At 35.3% G+C, this 23908-nt stretch overlaps 1 protein-coding gene across 1 annotated transcript in view; it reads right to left on the bottom strand.

Moving 5' to 3' along the window:
* Positions 1-183: 183 nt before the first annotated feature.
* The window catches only part of LOC106880652 (uncharacterized), a 26745-nt gene continuing 3020 nt past the window's right edge, over positions 184-23908 (bottom strand). Inside the window, exons 2-12 of the mRNA XM_014930696.2 lie at positions 20903-20985; positions 18019-18205; positions 15991-16069; positions 14389-14597; positions 11636-11676; positions 9700-9791; positions 8346-8462; positions 4946-5065; positions 3627-3765; positions 2323-2473; positions 184-571 (exon numbers count right to left, since the gene is read on the bottom strand). Coding sequence (XP_014786182.1) covers positions 454-571; positions 2323-2473; positions 3627-3765; positions 4946-5065; positions 8346-8462; positions 9700-9791; positions 11636-11676; positions 14389-14597; positions 15991-16069; positions 18019-18205; positions 20903-20985 — 1336 coding nt within the window. The 3' untranslated portion in view covers positions 184-453. The remainder of the gene's footprint in view (positions 572-2322; positions 2474-3626; positions 3766-4945; positions 5066-8345; positions 8463-9699; positions 9792-11635; positions 11677-14388; positions 14598-15990; positions 16070-18018; positions 18206-20902; positions 20986-23908) is intronic.

Below are 23908 nucleotides of genomic sequence, written 5' to 3'. Positions count from 1 at the left end.
CCAGAAGACCAACTGACACAGGTTTTTCTGGGTGCTTGATGCAATGACTAGCAAATATATATATACATCGCATGAAATAAAAAATATTTGACAAAATTTCTTAACATTTTCATTCTCTCTCTCTCTCTCACACACACACACACACCAAATATATAAGAAACTCAGACGCTTAAACAGAGGCTTCATATTACAATATGATGTTGCAAAAATGCTGATTTTATTTAATGTTTTGCCATACAGATTTGGTTCATCTTTAACAAAATAAAATCCATCTCCTTTATTTAAATGTTAAGAAAAAATATGATAAGATATTACATATTTTAAAAAAAAACAGTAATATATACAATTTTATTTAAGACATTGAAAAAAAATGGCTTAAAGGAATTTGAGGTAGAAAAAAGATATGTCATGTTGAAACCCTTTGTTATAAATCAAATAGTTACAAATGATTATTTAAGATTCTAAAATCTGTTTAGAATTCATTTCTTCTTTTTCTTCATCTAAATGTTGGAAACTCAGTGAAGCTTGTTGTATTGTTAAAGATTCAATGGCTGCCAACAACTCAGTTATCCTTAAGTTTAAAAGAAAAGAAAAAAGAAGAAACTAATTAGAGCAATTCTAATAATGTTCTAGTTAAATTATGCAAAATAAACAAAATGTTTAACATTTTTCTGGTATTTAGAATACATAGTAATTAAAATCAAACACATTTTTGAAGGGCTTAGAAACATACATCATCATCATCTTTGCTATGCTGCATGAATTAAACACTAATAACATATTTTTCCCCAAAACAATATGTAACTATCCGTGGTTACCCTGTCTGCAGCTATTATATTATTTTGGGAGATAATCATTTATCTTTTATGTGTCAGTCATTCGACTGTGGCCATGCAGCATGCAGAGGTACCACCTTAAAAGGTTTCCTAGTTGAACGACCTGATCTCAGTGCTTATTTTTAAGTGTGGTACTAATTCTAGTTGTCTCTTTTTGCTGGGATGTAAACAAAACAACACTGATTGTCAAGTAGTGTTGAGGGACAAACAATATATATATATATTCTAGGTAGTTAGGGTAAATCCAAGCTGTTTACCCTTGAAGCACATCTGCTTATTCCATTATTACAATCCAATATAACAAAACAGGAAAATGGGAATCTTTTGGTATTATTTATTTACCATTACATATGTTTCATTTGCTAATAGGAATTACAAAGTTTTACATGCTAGATAGACATATGAGGAATTTCCTTTGTCTGAAGAATTTTTAATAAAAAATTCCTTACATGTCTATCTAACATGTAAAACTTTGTAATTCCTATTAGCAAATGAAACATGTAATGGTGAATAAATAATACCAAAACATTTCCACTTTCCTGTTTTGTTATATACACACACACAATGGGCTTCTTTCAGTTTCTGTCTACCCAACTCACTCAAACGGCTTTGGTCAACCGAGGGTTATAATAGTAGATGCCTAAAATCTCTTCTGTTTAAATCCGTTCAAGTCTTCCATGGTTTATATATGTGCAGACTTCAAAGTTTATCCCTTGTATACAATCCACTGTCATTTTACATTTTCCACTCGTAGTGGATAATAGAAAAATGTACAGAGCAAAAGAAATGTACCACTTTCAATTAAATAATTGTTGACATTAATCGATTTGTTGTTTTGTTAGCAAAGTTAGAAGGGTTTCCAGATCTAAAGGAACAGTATGGCCATTATAATTCGGAACCAATGTCATTGTAGGAGTTGCCAGAACAAGATTGTAGATAACATTAGACTGCCTTAGAGGCTTCAACTCCCAATTTCTACTCCAGGTTTACTCTCAGTCGTTTTCATGGCTGGGTAAGGCTACAAGGACCCCAGCAAGGTATAACTACTCAGAGTAGACCAGGGAACAATAGTGGCTAAAAGGTGGCCCCACATTCCTTGGAACCCTGAAACTCCCAAACCAGGGCCCCACTACTGGATGTCGTTTCAAGCCATACCCATAATATTTTATATATAAAGTTCCTGTAAATACAATATTGTTGGCTATTGCAGCAATACATTATCCAAAAATATTTGAATGGAGAGATAGACAAACTGATGTGTGAAGGAAAGTAGATAAAATCCCTTTTTGCAGCAATCAACAACTAAGGTATAGACACAAAGACTTGAAGCCATCATGAGAATTTGCCTCCTGCTTAGTTGTCTAGTCTTTCGAAATTTTCCGCATAGATACAAGAACATGTTTATGGCTTAATCAATGGATTAATTACTTTGTAAGGAAAGAAATTGATGGAAATGGTAAGTACTGAAGCCCAAATTGACACTTACTGCTCAATTTCAATTTTCTCTGTGGAAATTGTTTCAACTAAATGTTTCAAATGGGAATTGTACAAGGACAAAGATGGCATCTTAGATTCGGTTACATCATTTATTTTCTCCAAAAGCTTTTCTGTTTCTACAAAATTATTTGTCAAATCATCTAAAAAAATGGAAGAAACAAAACTAAAATTAAAATTTCATTTCAATTTCACATACATCCTCAGCAGCCTCTGAAAAGATAAAATACAAAGCAAACAAATTCTTCCCTTGGCAACTAAAAATCTACAAACACCGGTCCACTATCCTGTCTTTGTCATTTCTTACACTTTTGACAAGTTTCCAATTTTCTGAAATATCCAGCTCTGTACCATCCCCACTTAAACACACTTGATGCATCTACCTTCCCTTTTTATTAAGGCTCTATACTTACTTTTCTTCAGTGCAGATGAGTCAATAGGGTTTCAAATGATCCACCAAAAGTCTTTCATTCATATCGTCACCAGCATTACATTATACTACAGCCAAAAAGACTTTACTCACTACCTGGCTTTAAGCAGATATTGCAGATAGTAGAATTCCCTGCTGTAATGAGCAACAGAAGAATAGTATTAAAGAGCATTTCATTGACTGCAGTGATCAGTGCAATTCCTCGGGCAGGAAAGCTATTTGCAATAAATCACCATCTTCTGGGAAACATCTCATCTTTAATACTCCACAACCTAGAGTTTAGTACAAGCCTAATGGATCTTTGTGATTTAAAAATGATTAGCTTTTTTTGTTAAAAATCTCTAAGATCTACAACACTTCAAACAGGATATCAACCATCTCTCATTTTACCAAGCTAACTCCACCACTTCTCAGATTTATAAATTAAAACTATGTATTCTGTAAGGGTGAAAGGTAATATTATTAATAATGGTTTCTAAGAGTGGCACAAAGACACACATTTTAAAACAAGGTGAAATTGAACTTATCTCAGTACTTAATACTAATTTTATTGACCCAAAAAGCATAATATGCAAAGCCAACCACATATATCAGTACCCTATGACTGAGGGAAAAATTACAATGATATACTTGTATTGGCACAAAGCTATAGTTTGTAAAATCAAACCCAGTATTTAATGAAACAACAGAAAAAGGAGGCTACAACAACAGGCTATTTTGTATATAGTAACAGTACTGTTAGTCTGCAGTGCAAATCCACTAAAGAGTCGTGAAAACAGCAGAGTACAAATTCTATGCAACATTTTGGAGATGCACAAAAAAGAAAAAAAACATTTATAAAGAGAATAAATTAAATGAATATTTACCAATGTAGGATTCATCATTTGGATGAAAAATTCCTTCTGTAGCAATCTGATGAGAAGCCTTATCCAATACTTCAGCCAAATGATGATGTTTTGATTTCATATCATATAAGGAGTCATTTACTTTGGAAATTGCACTTCTCTGTTTATAAAAGAAAATGTTAAAACATTTATTATTATTATCATTATTATTATTATTTATGAGAGGAAAGAGACAATTTAGATCAATGTTAATCTCTGTAAGAGATAGTTTCCTATATAATAGATCCAACTAAGATCACAATGCAATATCTATGAAAGAATTTAGAATTACAACCTATGAAACAACAGTTCAATATCAATTCTTCAGTTTCCAAATGTCTCTACTATGACTACAGAGTTAATGACTTAACATCTGGTTTTTCAGTTGGGTAAGGTAACTGCAAACTTAAACATTTGTTTGAATTTCCAGGTCTAACATTTTGTCAGTCTGTCTGGTCAAATCACCAATTTGCAGACTTTTGTTTTAATTCACTAGAGTAACATGAATATAACAAAATGATGTATTCGTTACACATTAGGTGTGATTGTGTGGTAAGAATTTGCTCCCCAACCTCATGGTTTTTGGTTCAGTTCCATGGCATGGCACCTTGGGCAAGTGTCTTCTAATGAAGCCTCAGGCTGACCAAATCCTTGTATCTGGAAACAAAAAGAAACCCATCATACAGATGTGTGTGTGTGTATCTCCCACCAGCACTTGACAACTGGCATTGGTATGTTTGCATCTCTGTAACCTAGCAGTTCTGTAAAAAGTACTAATAGAATAAGTACTATACTTAAAAAAAAAAGAAAAAGACTGGGGTCGATTTGTTCCACTACACCCTTCAAGGTGGTATGCCAGCAAAGCTAAAGTCCAGTGACTGAAAACAAATAATATATATTATATTATATATGCGAATTAATCTTTATATTTTAATGTCATAATTACATTATAATATCACTATACAATGCCCCTTGAAAAGCTAATTTAAATAGCGAAAACCGGTTGGATTTTACAACACCCATATAATATGTATATATTTATATAAAAAAGTATTAAACTATGTGAAACGAAGGCATTTTTTTCTTCTTCTTTCTTTACATATTTTCAACTCATAATTTTATCACATGTTTCCTGAATCTCCAGTATTTTTGCTCCTTATATTTATTTATATATATATATATATATATATATATATATATATATTGTATCACAGGGATTAAGTGATGTCTTCCTTATTTAACAATCTATAAATGTCTGTGGAGAAGAGGCACAAGAAGCTATTCTATATGATAATACTTACCTGAAGTTTACCAAACTTCATAACCAAATTATGATGACGTGTTTCCTTCATTTTCTTATCTAAATTTAATCCTCTCTCACACTCAGATTGAATCAAGTTATGGAAAGCTTGAATCTGCCCCTGTTAAATATTTAATACAATGTAGATTTATGGATTATTGTTAAGAGAAAAAGAAATCAAAATACAACAATAATAATGACTTTTTTTTACGATGGTCCAAGGTTACATATTTGTAAGAGAAAGATGTTTAATTGACCCTGATATATGACTGGTAGACCTCAAGTGATGATAAAAAGCTACTGAATCCCAGTAGGGATTTGAATGCAGCTCGTAGGGCAAAAGTTAATAATTTCAAATTTTGGCACAAGGCCAGCAATTTTGGGGGAGTTGATTACATTGACCCCAGTACTCAACTGGTATTTGTTTTATCAACCCTGAAAGGATGAAAGGCAAAGACGAGCCTGGCAGAATTTGAACTCAGAACATAAAAACAGATGAAACGCTGCTAAGTATTTTGGCCAGTGTGCTAATGATTCTACCAGCTCACTGCTTTAGGCAAAAGTAAATAATGAAAGACATTTAGTTTAACAGACTACCACACTGCCATTTCTCTGCCAACAAATGTAAAACAGTATTACCAGATAAATCAGAGGTAGATGGAAAAAACACTTGCCTAAGGTGCCACACAGTAGGACTGAACCCAAAACGCATGTGGTTGCAAAGCAAGTCTCTTAATCATTCAACCATGTCACACTATATTTACATAAATATATAGGGACAGGCATGGGTGTGGGGTTAAGAAGTTAGCTTCTGGGCCATGTGATTAGGGGACTGGTCCCACTGTATACTATACTGTATACTATATTGTATACTATAACGATGGGTCAACCAATACTTTTTAAGTGACATTAGTAGACAAGGTTAATATACCCTGCTCGATGTGCAATGTAAGTGTACATGTGCAACAGAGTGCAAGTGTACTGAGCTAAAAGTTAGGCATAAGAGGAATTAGATGCAGTGTGCAAGAGAGAAAACAGTCTTGATTTGGTCATGTGATGTGGATAGATGTAGAAAGCGCCATAAAGAAGTGTCAGTCACTCAAAATGGCTGAAACTTGTGGAAGAGGGAGACCCAGGAAGACATGAGATGAAGTACTGAAGGACATCCTCAGGACACTGAACCTTATGGAAGAGATGACAAAGGACTGAAACATCTGGAACCTTGCAGTACTCAAGAAGACCCATCCTCCACAACAGAAGTGATAATGTCACTCTCACTGATGAAGAGGATTGGCCTGTAAGAGCCCTGTGCTGGTGCCACATAAAAAAGCACTTGTGCTGGCACCATGTATAAAACACCTGTGCCAGTGTCACATGAAGGGCGCCCATGCTGGTGCCATGTAAGAAGCACCCATGCTGGTGCCACATAAAAAGCACTCAGTACACACTGTAAAGTGGTTGCCACTACTAGGATGGGCATCCAGTCATAGAAACAAGCCAAATCAGAATGGAACCTGGTGCAGCTCACCTGCTTGCCAGCTCTGGTCAAACCATCCAACCCATGCCAGCATGGAAAACAGACATTAAAGAATGAGGATGATGTGTCTGTGTGCATGCATGTTTGATTTCTGTTTGTTTTTACACGATCTGTATCTCACTACCAGATACAAGTGGTGTTATATGCTTACAGTCAACCATAAAAACATTTCTGAGCTTCTGACATGCCTCGACATGTTGTACAACACAGACTTGTAACTATGTCCATGCTGTTTCATAGTTAAATAGATTAGGGAATTATTACCTTACCTGGAAACAGATGAGGGTTGGTGACAGGAAGAGCATCCAGCCACAGAAAAATCTGTCTGAATGAATTCTGCCCGACAAGGAAAAGTGGAAATTGAAGTGGTAAGAAGCTTGCTTCTCAACCATGTTGTTCTAGGTTCAGTCCCAATGCATGGCACTTTGGGCAAGTGTCTTCTACTATAGCCCCAGGACAACCAAAGCGTTGTGAATGGATCTGGTAGACAGAAACTGAAAGCCCATTATATATATATATTATCCAAAATGTATAGTATTAGATATCCATCAGAGCTGATCTTACCAATCAGTCTCACGTAAAGAATACAATGGAGTGTTAGGTAACAATCCAACTATATAACTTTACACTCATCAAAGTTAGCTAATATGGAAGGGAATATGGCGACTGTTCTCTATTGTTGGGGGTGGATTAGCACATATATATGTCTATGTGCATGTGTCTTTGTTTGTCCCCGCACCCCACTGCTTGACAACTGGTGTTGATGTGTTTATGTCCCCATGACTTAGCAGTTCAGCAATAGAGATTGATGGAATAAATACTAGGCTTAAAAGAATAAGTCCTGGGGTCAATTTGTTTAACTAGAAACCTTCAAGGCAGTGCTCCAGCATGGCCAAAGTCAAATGACTGAAGCAAGTAAAAAAATATGTGTGTGTGTGTGTGTGTGTGTGTGTGTGTGTGTTTGGGAGACTTTTAATACAAAAATATTCATGTTATTACATCATAGTCAGTTTGAGGTTTACTCTTCCATGCTCATATAGCTCAGATGGAATTTTGTTGAGAAAGAATTTTGTTTTTCTATGGCCAGATGCCCTGCCTGTCACCAAACCTCGCCTCTGGTTCCAAGCAAGGAAATATTCTCTCATAACCAGGCATGGAACATAGGAAACAGAGGATGCAGTTTGCATGATGGTGACACTTGTTTATAACAATTACAAAATGACATGGGAAGGAGAAGGTAACACACACATATATGACGGGCTTCTAGTTTCCATCTATAAAATCAACCAACAAGGCTTGGGTGACCAGGGGCTACAGTGGAAGACATTTGCCCAAGGTGTCAATGGGACTGAACCTAAATCCAGGTGGTTGGGAAACAAGCTTCCTACCACACAACCATACCTGCACACATACACACATTTATTTTGCTTACAGATTGCAAGACTAATAACCTGGTGTAGAACTCAGTATACATGTTTCAGGATGAAGTATTAACTAACAATAGAGCTGTAATAAGAAAGATGACAAAGGAATAAATGAAAATCTTACAAACCTCATTAGCTTACAACTGTTTCTGCTATAAGATGCAGTAGACTCATAGGTGAGTGCCTTATAGTTTCACTGGAGCCTTGAATATGAAGTGAGACTCATTTGGGAAAGAGCTACATTTGTATGTATGCAATGATGAAGCTATAAGGTGTTATTCAGGTATTCAACTATGAGTCCACTGCTTCCTATAGCAGAAACAGCTGTAAGCCAATGAAGATAATTATTTATTCCTTTATCATCCATATATATATATATATATATATATATATATATATATATATATAAAGAAAAAGAGAGAGGATTGATAACTACTTACTGCCGCATCAGCTTCTCTCTTCTGAATTGCTTTCAGCACCATTTTATCAAGATAAAGGGTTTGGATGTAATTGTTGTATAACATATCTAAATCTTTTTGTTTGAAACGTGTCTTTTGCTAGATATACAATTGAATGAAAAAAAATATATAAGTACATGTAATTTCAAGCATGATTAGCATGTTTAAATTAAGATTATACATTATAATTTAAAAAGAAAAGACATTATGAAGATGAAATTGTATATTTTGAATAAAAAAAAAAAGAAATTTAGTAGTTTTATATCAAATGTAAAATTTAAATATTCTCCTTAAATAATAATTATAGAAAATCATTTTGTGCCAAAATTTGAAATGAATATTATATTCAAGAGAGGATTTTAATTCAGTATCATAGATAAACAAAGCATACATCAATTATACATTGTTGATCCTCTTTACCATGCCAAGATAATTTTTTACTATTTCAATGTTTAGTGCATAAGATATTTTTAGGTGTCCATCAGCAAGGTAATGATTGGTATCATGTTGACTGAAAAGAACATGCATTCCATTGAAATTTTAAATGAAAATCATTTATTTTTCTAATAGTAAACAAAATGTGTAGTGCCATTACTCTCAACAAAAGAGGAGATATTTACACAGGTAAAGAGTTCAACAGCTGATATAAGAAGGGAGATCGAATGGATTGATTAGTGGCATGACAAGTCCCACTGGAATGCTCCAGTAGATATTCCTGCTACAAGTGTATTGGTCATTTAACATAACGAGGCACCATTTATAGGATATTGACAGTCAAATCTTTGGTTATCGGATTGACAACCAGTTAATTCACCTACTTATGTTTCTCTGACTTAATTAGTATAATTAGGACTACATAACTTTAAAAAATAAAAACTGGCACTTCATAGGTTACAATGACAAGGATTTCAGCTGATCCAATCAACAGGACAGCCCACCTATGAAATTAATGTGCAAGTGGCTGAGCACTCCACAGACACATGTACTCTTAGTATAGTTCTTAGATTCAGCATGACATAGAATGCGATATAACTGGCCCATTGAAGTGCCAGTTCATTTTTGCAAGCTGACAGGACTGGAGCAATGAAAAATAAAGTTTCTTACTCAAGGACACAATACACTGCCAAAAATTGAACTCATGACCATACAATCATGTGCCAAATGCCCTCACCACTTAGCCACATGCCTTCACAGAACTACATAGCTATAACAGATCGAACATAACTACTTTATTTGCCCCTTTTTCTTCTTCAAAGATATCAAAATAAACTAAAAATGAAAAGAGAAAGATATGCATAACAGTACAAATACAAAAACGTATTACTTCTTTATTTACCTGATCTTCATCCAACAAGGAAAATGATGCATCATTGCAGTTAACAGGTTTGAAAATATTTCTACGACAACAGGGTTTAAGCATATTAGAACCTGGTAACACAGACATAAATTCAGACAGTTTTAAGAGTTTCCAACACTATTATACAAACTTTATTAACTCTGCAATACCAACAGGTAGACTTTATTCAATTTACATTGTCCAGAGATATTTTATTGATTCATGCCTTCATATACCTTTACATCACATCTTAATACAGTGAGAAAAATTAGATCTCATCTTCTATGCTGTCGTTTAATATGCTAGAAATAGCAGGAATCATATGGGACTCAAAGGTAATTTTTTTTTTTTTTCAACATAATTATAATTAATTCATTAAAATGTATGAGTGAAAAACATCAGTCATACCCCTCTGTTTTTTCACATTGAATTCTGATATAATCTACACCATCTGAAACATATTTGTAGAATATTTCATCAACAAATATTCATTTCTCAGAAAGTTATGAGGAGACAACATTGGTGGGACATATTTCGATGACAAATGACCAAGACTTCTAGGGATTTGCTTTGCTTGAGAAGACACATCAAGCAGAGTGAAATTTTGGTTATGAGCAGTGCCAATATGTAAAAGGCTCCTGTGTTGGTAACAAGTAAAAGGCACCTATGCTGTGACATGTAAAAAGCACCCATGCCAGTAACACATAAAAGGGCACTCATGCCAGTGACACATAAGAGACACCAAGTACACTCCGTAAAGTGGTAGGCATTAGGATGGGCATCCAGCCATAGAAACCAAGCCAAAACAGACAACTGGAACCTGGTGCAGCTCTCCGGCTTACCAGCAATGGTCAAACTGCCTAACATGCCAGCATGGAAAACAGATGTTAAATGATGATGAAGACACCTTTGATTTATTTACTGAGCAAGTGAGTACTATTAGATGATACAAATTAAAATTAAACAAAACATCAGCAAAATTACACAAATTCGAAATCAAATGAATATCATTTAGCAACTAGTAGAAAACTGCCCAGAAGGAAGTCTTTCTACAAGTATTTAATAATGAGCTAAAAAACAAAATTGTGAACAACAAAAACATAAAATAATGAAAACCAAAAAAAAGAAAGAATTTATTTTTTTAATCATTTATTAAGGGCTTTTCCAGGCCTTAATATCCTGCTTAAATATCAGAGTAGACACTCAAGCAAGTAAATAGGACAAAAACAGGGCATCTAACTTTTTGATAATTGGACATGTTTGATGTGGGATGCTAGACAATGATTAACTCTAAAACTCAATAAAACATGAAACCATTTGTTATTAAACATGCCAAAGATCCCAACATTGGCATCAGGATACAGGATCAGATTCTGCAACAGCTTGGGTTTCAAGGGTCCACAGCTTTTCAGTATCCTCCCTAAAAACCTGAAAGTCCTACAAGGGATGGATGTAGGTGTCTTCAAAATAAAACTGGATCTTCTCCTGTCAAGAGTTCTGGATGAACCTACCTCGGAGGAGGAAATGCAGATGAAGGCAGTAACACCAAACTCCCTCATTCACCACATGCCACATATCAGAGGAGGTTTCAAGTAGTGAGAGTGTAGCAAAAATAACAGCGGTGCCCCAGCATGGTCAAAGCTCTCTGGTTGAAAGTAGTAAAGAAAAAAATGCAAACACCAATTTGAAATATAAACAATTAACAAACCCACAGATGAAACTGGTACCACATATCTATCACTTGCCAAGTGACAGATAGTTACATGGTTTGCGTACCATTGGTGGGCCTGCTGCTTCTTTTAATCTCAAATTGTTGTTTTATAATGTCTTATAATATTTGCATTAAAATCTTTGCAGTTAATTAATAATGAAACTCTTGGCCTATCTCTTATGAAGAAAATAAAAAGCTATAGTAGAGAGTAGAATTCAGACATACCTTTTTTTTCAGATTTTGGTGTTAATTTTTCACAAGTCTGCCTAAAAAAAAGATAAATTGAAAAAAGGATTTAATAAAGATATATCAATACCACTAAAAACCTAGCTTTTTAAACCCCAGTTATAAAGACACAGAGTTAAAAAAAAAATTAAGAAACACATACTATTTTCTATTTTACAGACAAGAAAGTAAATTTTGAATTGCTGGTGACTTTTTTTTCCATCATATAAAGGTAAAAATAGCCAATCTTTCTGCTGTTTCCACAGCTATACTGCATTTGAAATTTACTTTCTTGTCTGTAAAATACCAAACAACTTGACACTTTCAAAGTTTGTTTATAAAATGTTGTCATACTATTTTCTTTCATATCCTTTATCAGCATTAATGGAACTCATACTTTATGTAGTGGCATTCTTAATTTTTGTTTCACAAGAAAGTCCTGTTCACATATCATTCAATTTCGTCTGACATAACTAGATCTTTCATCATAACTACAATGCAGAACAATACTAACTATCCCTTCATTGCCAAAAAAACGTGATGGAATAATCTTCACAGTGAACTCGAACAACAGACAGGTCCATTGTATATGATGGTCTTCCTTTGACATAACAAAGCAACTAACTGCAGATACTGATGGCTTTGACATTCTTTCAGTATATCAGTATACTAGAAGAGTCTTACTGACAACAACAATGTGTCTGTGAGGCTTAGTTTGAATTGATAATCACTTTTGGTAGTACTGCCAAACCAAGAACTCTTGTAATTATCCATAATTCCAAACCTGGAAATCATCCAGGAAAAAATATTCTACACACCCTTCTCAGAATATAGATTTCAAATTTTGGCAAAAGACTAGCAATTTAGGAGAAGGGTGTAAGTCAATTACTAAGTATTAACTAGGTTTGACGTTGCTTAACTTCGATGATTGGGTGAGAACTAGTGCATTCAATGTGATATAGTTGTAAGCCATCCTTCTTAGAATATTCCCAAGGATCTTGTTGCTCATAGATTTCAGTCACCTATAAAATACAAAAGTTGACATTCCACTGACTGAATTACCCAACTGAAAGAGAGTATAAATGCATGGCAACACTGTTGATGCCAACAACCTATCCCTTCACAAAGAATTGTAGCTCAGTTAAAAAGAGAGGAGTTGTGAGGACACATGCTTGACAAACAATAGCCACCACTACATTTCCTTCAAGAAATCTCTGCATGAGCTTCAGCATTTTGAGACAACGTTCAGATTTGACACAAGGCCAGCAATTTCGAGGAAGTGGGTAAGTCAATTACATTGACCCCACTGTTCAACTAGTATTTATTTAAACAACTCTGAAAGGATGAAAGGCAAAATCAACCTCAGCAGAATTTGAACTCAGAACATGAAGATGGATGAAATGCTGCTAAGCATTTTGTCCAGCATGCTAATAATTCTGCTAGCTCACCACCTTTTTAGAGGAACAGATATTAAAATCAAATCAGACTTTCTCAGATCAGGTGGTAGTATATCACCAAAGTGATTTGAACATCGATCAACTCTTCCCAAACCTCTCAGGGAGATCATTTTCTCAGTTAATTTCCAGACTTTCTAACCAAAGAAACTTGTCTTTCCACAAGACATTCAAGAACAGATGTTAAAATCTAGTCAAAAATTCCTAGCTGTGATACTAATATATCACCAAAGTAAAGTTGACATTAACCATTTCTATTAAACTTTTTAAGGATATCTTCCTGTCAGGTAATTTCTAAGTGAGATTAGCCATGCTATGCATCAATTCATCCCAGTTCTTATCCAAGAACTGGGATGAAACCAGATGGGGTATGTTAACCTTTTAGCATTCAAATTGTTCTGTCAAATATAATGCTTGTTTAATTATGTTTTGAATTTATCATGCATTATGCTATAGCTTTAATATCTTGAAGATGTGATTGATTATTTTTAGAATGACATTCTAGGGGAGGTGTAAGAAGCCAGATCCAGCCAGTTTGAATGTGAAACAGGTAGAATATTTGGGTCAGATACAGCCACTTTAAATGCTAATGGGTTAAAGGTTCCCTCAGTCCAACAACAAATATTGACCAGTTTGGGCTTGCTTCTCAGGATACCATATTGCAAGTCAACTAACTTTTCCTACTTAATATGTACTCTTATTACCAACTCATTCTTCCAATTTGGTGCAGATCACTCTGATATCAGAGACAATAATGCTAATAATTGGCAGTCTGGTTTCAATTCCAATTTCCAGCATGTGGTTAAGTATATGGTTCCTAGCTCAACAGAAAAGTATCTTCTGTGATTGTCACAGCATCTTGTGAGTGGATTTCTGATAGGCATATGTGGATGTGTGTGGACGTTTATATGAGTATATACTGGTGTTGAGTCACACCTCTTTACATCAAAAAGGTACTTCAAGAAACTAGAATCAATAATGTACCATAATGAAATAAAGTATTAAGGTTATTATAATCAACTAAAATATTTGACAATGGTACCCTAGTACCACCTTCAAATATTTGAGTTGAATACATATCAAACTTCAAATGAAACTAATAAAAGAATATAGAACTAATAATAGAAAATAGAACTAATAAAAGAATATAGATAGTTCCATTCATAAATTAATAAAATTGAGAGATACAAAGAAAGAAACTTAAAATTATAGATTATCCATTGGTTACATAGTAAACATTAATTTTAATTAAAATACTAACCTCAAAACAATGAAAAGGTAAAATAAAAAATCACTCACTGTTTTGTTGTCAACCTTTCTCTCTGCTTCCTGTTACAAGATATTTTGCCTGAAGAATCACTCAAACAATGAGAGGCTTCCAATTTAGAAATAGGTTTATCATTTGGAAAATCAGAATCACAAACAGATGTAGGATTCTTCAAATGACAACTGTTGTATAAAATTTCAACGGGTCTCCTGTTTTCTTTAGAAGAATCACAATTCTTGCACTGAAAATTAAGGCAAAACATCCTAACATTAATTACAACAGCAATGATAAAAGTATCACATGCTCTTAAAAATAAATTGCCATACCAACCACAAGGTTTCACTCTATGCTTTGAAAGGCTTGTAGAATAAAAAGTCTTTTATTTGATAAACAAGTGAGAGTTAGTAACAGAAAGAGCATCCAGTTATAGATCCTGTCCCAAATAATTCCCCTTCCAGCCCATGCTGACATGGAAAAAGAAACATTCATGAACAAATGAACAAAGACTAGCTTATTACAGCACTGGTACTGAAACACTAATGGAGGCGCAATGGCCCAGTGGTCAGGGCAGTGGACTCACAGTCATAGGCTCGCGGTTTAGATTCTCAGACTGGGCATTGTGAGTGTTTATTGAGCGAAAACACCTAAAGCTCCACAAGGCTCCGGCAGGGGATGGTGGCGAACCCTGCTGTACTCTTTCACCACAACTTTCTCTCACTCTTACTTCCTGTTTCTGTTGTGCCAGTAATTCAAAGGGTCAGCCTTGTCACACTGTGTCACGCTGAATATCCCCGAGAACTACGTTAAGGGTACACGTGTCTGTGGAGTGCTCAGCCACTTGCACGTTAATTTCACGAGCAGGCTGTTCCATTGATCGGATCAACTGGAACCCTCGACGTCGTAAGCGACAGAGTGCCAACAACAACAACAACAACTGAAACACTAAAGTGAGATGGAGGGTAGAACACATGATCCACTTATCAGAGTCATTATGATCATAAGAAAGAAAAACAATGACATTTAGCCCCCTATTATCATTTGAAATCACCAACACTTTTTCTAACATATCTTTAACTTCCTTAAAATCTAAAGTACCCTATTCCATATCTATTTCCATCTACCCATCTTCTCTATCCACTATTCCTGGAAGAGTCATGGGGATAGAGTTCACAGATACCTCCTCCATAGGGTTCTATCCGAAGCAACCATCATCAGATTTTCCAGCTGGATTCCCAAGTATGACCAATTAAGGTGGTTATTATCCAACCATCTCATTCTTGGTCTACCCCTAGGTATCTTTGGCTTCAAGAATGTCTTGAGATTCTTTCTTGTGCCATTCTAATCACAGTACTGGAGTTGTGACCTCTCAATGCTGAGAAGTAACAGCTCAACCTGGAGAGACTCCCTGATCTCTGAGCTACGCACCCTGTTGAATAATGTTACTCCAGAAATTCTTCAGAAGAACACCATATTCAATTTCTTAATGTAAAATTTACAAGAAAATTCTAAATTTAAATATTTTCCTTATTAGGAATTGTACCCAGATTACCTGAGTGCAATCCTAAAGGTTACTCACTAAGGGAAATAAATTCACACTAAAATTAAGCAAAAGAAAACAAAAAATTCTTCTGTACCTGCCGTTTATCACAATTAGACAGATCAGTGTCTCGGCGACGTGAAGGTGTGGCAATTCTATCCTTACTAGATTCATAACTAGAAAATAAGAGAAAAATACATTAATTAGAAAAATACATTAATAGGTGCAGGTGTGGTGGTGTGATAACAAGCTTTCTTCCCAACCACATGCTTCCGGGTTCAGTCGCACTACATGGTACCTAGGGCAAGTGTCTTCTACTATAGCCTCACGCCAACCAAAGCATTTGGAGTGGATTTGATAGATGGAAACTGAAAGAAACCCATCATATGTGTGTATGTGTATGTGTCTTTGTCCCCCTATCATTGCTTGACAACCGGTGTTTGTGTGTTTACAAACCTGTAACTTAGCGGTTCAGCAAAAGAGACCAATAGAATAAGTACTAGGGCCAATTCATTTGACTGAAAAAAACCTTTCAAGGCAATGTTCTAGCATGGCCACAGTCAAATAACTGAAACAAATAAAAGAGTAATTAATACAAAAGTAACATAAACATTAATATCCAACCACAGGGTTTGGGGTTCAGTCCCATTGCATGGCAAGTATCTTCTGTTATAGCCCTAAGTCAACTAAATCCTAGATTTCGTAGATGGAACCTGAAAGAAACCATATTGTATGAATATATGCTTGTGCATGGGTTACTGTCCCCTTGCCTTGATACTGTGTGATACTTGTAAGCAAGTGTCACCATCATACAGTGTCCTTTATTTCTAGTGTTCCACAAAAATATAAAAAGCAAAAAATACTATAAGTTCTAAATCCGACAAGGAAATCATCCTATCTTCACCATCGTCATTATCTAAGGTCTATTTTCCATGTTGGAATGGACCAAATGCATTGATAGGATCTGGTAAGCAGCAGAGCTGCCCCATGCTCCAGTGTCAGTGTCAGCATATTTTGTTTTCTATGATTGGATGCCCTTCCTAACACTAACTACCTTACAATGTGTAATGGTATTTTTTTTTTTTTGTCACAGGCACTACCATCATCTTATTTAAATAAGTGAGTAAATTTCTGAATTACTGAAATAAATTGATGTAACAAATCATATGTCTGTTTTCCATGGTGGTATTGTACAGATTTATTCAAATGTTACAGAATTAAACAACTGAAATAATTTGGAAGAAAACACACAAGTTTGTGTTGTGGACAACAGTATGTTTACATGGAATATCTTTTGTCCAGTCCTTAGAGCAGTCTGCCACTAAACATGTGAAAGGAAAGGTTTTAAAGGGTCCCAGGCTCACATGAAAGAAGATTGTGTGTGTTAAATATGTAAGTTATATTATTGATTTAATATAAAAAGATGTCTACATCTCTTAATAACTCAAGCATGCTGAGAGTCACTATGATAATCGAGACTGTGAGAAAAAGCAGCCAAATTTCACACAAATTACAAACTATCATCTTGAAAAGAGCAAGACACATTAGCCCTTTTGATAGCAACCTGCTTGAAACTGTGCCTGGTTCTATGAGACAAACTCTGTTTTTAAAGTGACCTCAAAACCTTCCAGTAAAATTTCCTAGTAATTTTTGTTTCAGACTCCAGCTTAATAATAATAAAACTATTTTCACAAATTACTTATTTTCAAAATTAACTGAAATAAAAACCGGTTATAAAAGGGTTAAAGATGATTTTAAATGCAACTAAAGAAAGATCGGAGGGTCAAATCTAAACAACAAAACAACACAACAACTTAGGAAGATTCATGAGTATTGAGTTCATTTTTTATTACAAGCCTCAGATTATATATCTGGGCAAACTCATTTGATTCTGCTTGCTATATAGTTCCCTTCACTGGAGATATCTGCTGTGGTTTCTTGCAAAATTACCTCATTCACTATCATTTTATCTGTCAAGTTTTTCTTTTGTAAACTACTTAGTGTTACAGAAACTAGATTGAACAAACACCAATATTAAGAAATCTTTAGCATTTTTTTCTTTAATTCAATAATTTTATTTAGCTCAATTAGTTTAATGCATCTTTTAAAAAAATCCAAACCCTACCTGTTCTGAGAGAAAAGTGCTCCAGTTGCAATTTTATGGCGAATTTCATATGCTTTTGTTGGCACTATTGTATGTCTTCTATTATAATTAGAGCTGCTTGAGACAAAAGAACCTATTTTTGAAGAACCAATAGTTTCACGCCGATTATCCAAAGTGGAACCAAAGGATTGGTCCTTGTCCAAAGTTCCTTGAAAAAGATAAAATGAAAAGGTGATTTACATGTGTGTGTGTGTGTGTGTGATCATTTTAATATCCATTTTTTCATGCTTGCACGAGTCAGAATTGAGCGAGGTAGATTTTTCTAGTTTGATGCTCTTCCTGTCATCAACCTCTTACCTGTTCCAAAGCAAGATAATATTTCTCCATGGTCAGACATGTTTTCATGGAACACTGAGCTTGATCAATGCCAGTGCTGCCTGACTGTCACCCGTGCTGGAGGCATGTAAAAAGCACCATTTGAGCATGGCCTATGTCAGTGCCACCTGACTGGCTCCTGTGCCAGTGGCACATAAAAAACACTCACTACAACTTTGAGTGGTTGGTGTTAGGAAGGGCATCCAGTTATAGAAACCTTGCCAAATCAGATTGGAGCCTAATACAGCCTCCCAGCTCTCAGTTAAACCATCCAACCCATGCCAGCACGGCAAGCAGACGTTAAACGATCATGATGATGATGAAAAAAATGAGTTTAAAATGCAGTAAAAAATTCTGTTGCTATGCAGTCAACAATAATGACAAAGAAACAACAAGAATTTATCTGCGAAATAGAGAAATTGTCAATGCCCTAGAGTGGAGACTGGATAAAAAAAACACACAATCTCAAACCTAGTAATAATTTAAAGTAAGGCTCAAAGCATTTTTGGGACTCTGAAGGAACAAATGGTAAAGGAATACAAGGTGATCTTTCAAAAACCAGAAAAGGATGATTTAATCATTTCAAAAAAATTTTTTTTTTTTAATTAGAAAGAGAAAGAAACAATTTGTGTGCATGTGAAGAAAACTGCCACAAAATGTCTAAACCAGGATTTAAAATCAAATCCATAATTTTCTTACAAGTCCTCAGCCAATTGTTCTAGCCTGTTGCACTAGGAAATTTGTGAAAATGAACTGACTTCTTAGCCCTTTTTGAGTCAAACATAGGTCAAAGCTGATTAGATTTGGGAAATCCTTTGTTTTAGCTTGAACCTAGTTTGGTGAAGAACAATGTAAATAACCAAAGCCAAATTGCTTTCATTCTCTTTGGTTGCTGGTTCTGATCAGAGAGCACATCTACTTTACCTCTTCCTTCCTTCTTCCAGTACCAATGGAGAAGTAATACCTTTATATGTGGGACAACACGCTGCTTGTGTTCTCAACCTGCCTAGACCAGCTCTCTCTTTCTCTCTCCAGTAGCCACACATACATGAATTTACTATCTACACTATGGACCATGGAACTAAAGATTATTTGTTTATTGCAACAACAAACAACATGTGTACACAAGCAACTCAAAGCAGTTGTATTTTCTATATTGTAAACAACCATCATAATAAACATATAGGTAAATGGGGCCATCTCAACAAGCAATTAATACTGTTCTTCATTCATTTATCCAATGCAACATATCACTACACATTGATCTTTATACTTGATAAACTTCTGAATCAAGAACAACAGGACTTCTCTACTAAATGCTGCAAATATTATCAAACATAACCATTACCATTTAGTGACCTCTGAGGTTTTGCTACATATAACTATCCCTACTTAAACATGGATGTTCTATTACAACTATACTGTGGTAGATGTTCTGTTAGAACAAACTATACTGTGGTAGATACCATGATAGAAATTCTCATACCGGCTTTTGGTGCAAAATGCACTCTTGTTTATATCATTACCAGGGAGATAAGTCTCTGCCATCTCCAGCACTGAGACCACCAGATCATGTGATTTCAACCGTCCTTGGTCTTATCAATGATGGATGCTCTAACAGAACTTCCACATTTAAGGGATGATAAATATTACCTCCTGATATTGACACTGTCTATGCTGCTTTTATATGTGTGTGTGTGTGTGTGTATACACATGGTAAGGCCTTGTGAGTAGTATTGGTAGACAGAACCTGTATGGAAGCAAATCATATACCCTTATCATCATCATTTTATATTTGCTTTCTATGCTGATATGGGTTGGATAGGCTGACAGGATCCAACAGGTCAGAGGGTCACGTCTTGCTCCAATGTCTGTTTCAACATGATCTCTATGGCTGAAAAGCAGACATAGAATGATAGTGATGATGATATATACACAATAAAATAAACAAATACAAGCAGAAATATGTGAACATATGGTCTTGCACATCACCATCATTAATTAACATCCATTTTCCATGCTAGCCTGGGTTGGATGGTTTGACAGGAACTGGCAAGCCAGAAGACTGCACCAGGCTCAACTGTCTGTTTTGGTATGGTTTTTATAACTGGATGTCTTTCCAAATGCCAACCACTTTACAGTGTGGACTAGATGTTTTTTACATGGCAGCAGGGTCACCAAGTAACTTGCAAGACAAAGATCCTTTGAAGTGGGGGTATTGGGGGAAGTGTCCTTGGGCTAGGTAATGAGAGGTTAGAGTGTGAAACACAATATAGACAGAAAGACAAATGCATTTAATTAGACAAATTTTAATAGAAAATTTGAAATGCAAAACAGAAAGTTACAGATGAATTATAAAGAATATTATTGGATCATAATTGTAATGTAGTTTCATCATGTTAGGGACTTTCAAGTAACAGGTTGACATCAACATCCACAAAGAACATCAGTTAATTTATTTTTTTACAAAATTAAGATCCATATATGTAAGTATATCTTTTGTCAGTACATTGTATAAAACAATACATACCTATATGTAGAATAGCTCCATGGCTGAGGCGTCTATCCTTATATTCCTTTGGATTCACTAATGCTTGCACCAAATGTATTTTGCTGATAGATACAAGACAGTTGAAAATAAATACATGTAGCCAATGAATATGATTTACTTTCAAAGGTTAGCATTGTCTTAGTGTGTTGAAATAATCACATTTGCCATGTACCAACATACTTATTAACCATATTCTGCAACAGTCTTAGTAACTATACTCTTCCACTACATTAGAGTGAAAGTTGTTGTCTTGGAGGAAAAAAAGTTTTGCTCACAGAGCAGCTAATTTTAAGAATGAGGAGGGCAACCAACCCCCAATGCTTGCTTGGAATTTTATTTTATAAATCCAGAAGAATGAAAAGCAAAGCGGACCAATAGGAAATGAACTCAAAATGCAAACAACCAGAATAAATATCCAAAGCATTTGTCCAACTTCAGTTGATTCTGCCAATAATACAGAATATCTTGATCTCAAGCATCTTCACTCCCTGTGAAGCATAGGCCATCAATGACTTTTCTCCATTGTTCTTGACTCTGAATTGTCTTCTCTACTTCTGACCAGATGGATCCCTGCTTTTTCAGCTGTCTCAGTATCCCACTTCCAACTATTTTTAGGGCATCCTCTCTCCTGCCTCCCTTGTGGGTTCCAGGTCAGAGCCAGACATGTAATGCAGGATATCAGTATCCTTAAGGTATGACCTATCCATCCCCACTTGCATTTCAGGATCTATTCTTCCATTGGTGCCTAACTGTACCTTCTGCCAAAGCAAATAGCCAAATAAGAAAATAAGTGAAGAATATGGTCTTTCTAATAGTCTTAGAATTCCAGTATTCATGAATAAAAGAATTTGCAGCCTTACAAGGGTCAGATGAAAAGTTCATAGGCTAACCAAGATACTCTCATGGAATGTGACCAAATGAGGCTAATTTTTCAACATAGTCACCTTTGAGGTTCACACACTTCTTCTATCAGTGTTGCAGTGCTTGGATCCCATTGGTGAAGAAGCTTTCATTGAGTTGGTCAAAAACGTCATCAACAGCAGATATGACATCATTATCACTGCAATACTGGTCCCCAGCCAAGTGTTTTTTCATGTTGAGGAACAAATGATAATCAGATGGGACCAAATCAGGAGAATAAGGAGGATGATCAACCAGTTCAAAGCTACAGTCACACATAACAGCCATTGAAATCAAGGACTTGTGTGCTGGAGCATTGTCCTGATGAAACAAGATCCCTTCTGTCAGTTTTCATGTGCATTTGGTCTTAATAGCTTTTCACAACTGCCTCAGCAAGTTGGTATAGTACTCTCCATTGATGGTGTGGCCCTTTTGAAGATAGTCAATAAACACAATGCCTTTTGCATCCCAAAAAACATAGGCTATCACCTTCCCTGCAAATGAAATGACCCTGGCCTTCTTTGGAGCAGGTGAGGAGGGGTGTTTCCACTGCATAGACAGGAGTAATTTCTACATATGTAGGTTGCTTCCTCTCCACTTGAACCTTAAATGACACAGCTCAGGTCGTAGATTGAAGGGAAATCCATCCATCACTTTTTGACAAGACAAAGAAATTTCTTTCATGCTTGTTTGGCCAGTGGTGGATCAGACGAGTGAGAATCCTTAGATTCGGTTTCAAATCTCAGCTTGGAAAAAGGAAGTCTTACCTTTTACACTACCTGCCCTTCTAGTGAGAAAGCCACAGAGATCGAACGATACAGATGCATGTAATATTGTGTGTAATGCAGAAAAATAGAGACAGTGCCATTTACAAACAAATGAATACATGTCAAAAACATAGGAAGTGAAAGAAATGAAAAATGAAAAATATAAAGCAAAGAATCAACGTTCAGAGTTGGTATATGCAATATAAGGTGATGTGTATATGCCTAGGCAGAAGCATAAATGTAATATGCTGGTGCATTGAAAGAGATGTGCAACTCTATTGATTGCAGTTGCACAGAGAGCAAGTGATAGCACACATTAAAATATGAGTGGTGCAAGTGTGTGTCAGCATACAGGTATGAGGTAGAGAGGAAAACATTTTTTTAAAACAAAGCAAAACATATGTGCATGCACGAAAATGTAAATTTACATGAAAATGAAAATGTTCATGCAAAAAGTTAATGTTCAGTCAGTTCAATTAGCAGAATAATGTGCATAAAAAATGTTTTTCATTGATAGAGAAAAATGGGCTTTTTTTTATACAAAATGTTCTTTTCGTTTTGTGTTGTATGCAGATGATACAGACTCACTTGGGTTATGTACATGTGGCAATTGTTCATAACCATAAGAAAAATACAATTTGTTTTTTATTTGTTGATGTGGATATTGTGAACATTTCAATTGAGAAAACGGGTAAATGAAGAGTTTGTACTGCACACCAAATCGGGAAGAACAGTTTGATTGCCCGCAAGATTTGTTCAAGTTTTCCAAGTAAGTACAAACTCTTCACCTACCCATTTTCTCAATTGAAAAGTCCACAATGTCCACATGAACAAATAAAAACAAATTGCTTTTTTTTTTTATGGTTATGAACAATTTACACATACATAACTCAAGTAACTCTGCATCACCCACAAAGAAACCAAAACAAAACAAAGAACATTTTGTATATAAAAAACATTTTTCTATATCAACAAAAAACATCTCTGCACAGTGGGTTAAAAATCTCCGGTAGAAATTCACCAAGCCAAGAAATTCCCACAAGTTACCAGATCATATCAAGGATTCGGAAAAGTCACACGATCCGAAAACTCAACGTTAACACCCAGTCACAAAAATGAAAAAAAAAAGTACAATAGGTGTAAAACAACATGTAGTAAACGAATATGAAAAAAAATGCATACTGGCGAACGGGGGAGAGGACTCGGAAAATTCACATCGGGAATGTTCCAAGTCCTCTCATCCCACCCCCCGTTCGCCAGCGTGCATTTTTTTCATATTCGTTTACTACATGTTGTTTTACTCCTATTGCACTAATTT

Source organism: Octopus bimaculoides, chromosome 14 (genome assembly GCF_001194135.2).
Source record: "Octopus bimaculoides isolate UCB-OBI-ISO-001 chromosome 14, ASM119413v2, whole genome shotgun sequence".
Lineage (NCBI taxonomy): Eukaryota > Metazoa > Mollusca > Cephalopoda > Octopoda > Octopodidae > Octopus > Octopus bimaculoides.
Note: the sequence above shows the minus strand (reverse complement) of the source record. Positions and strands in the feature narration are given on the sequence as shown.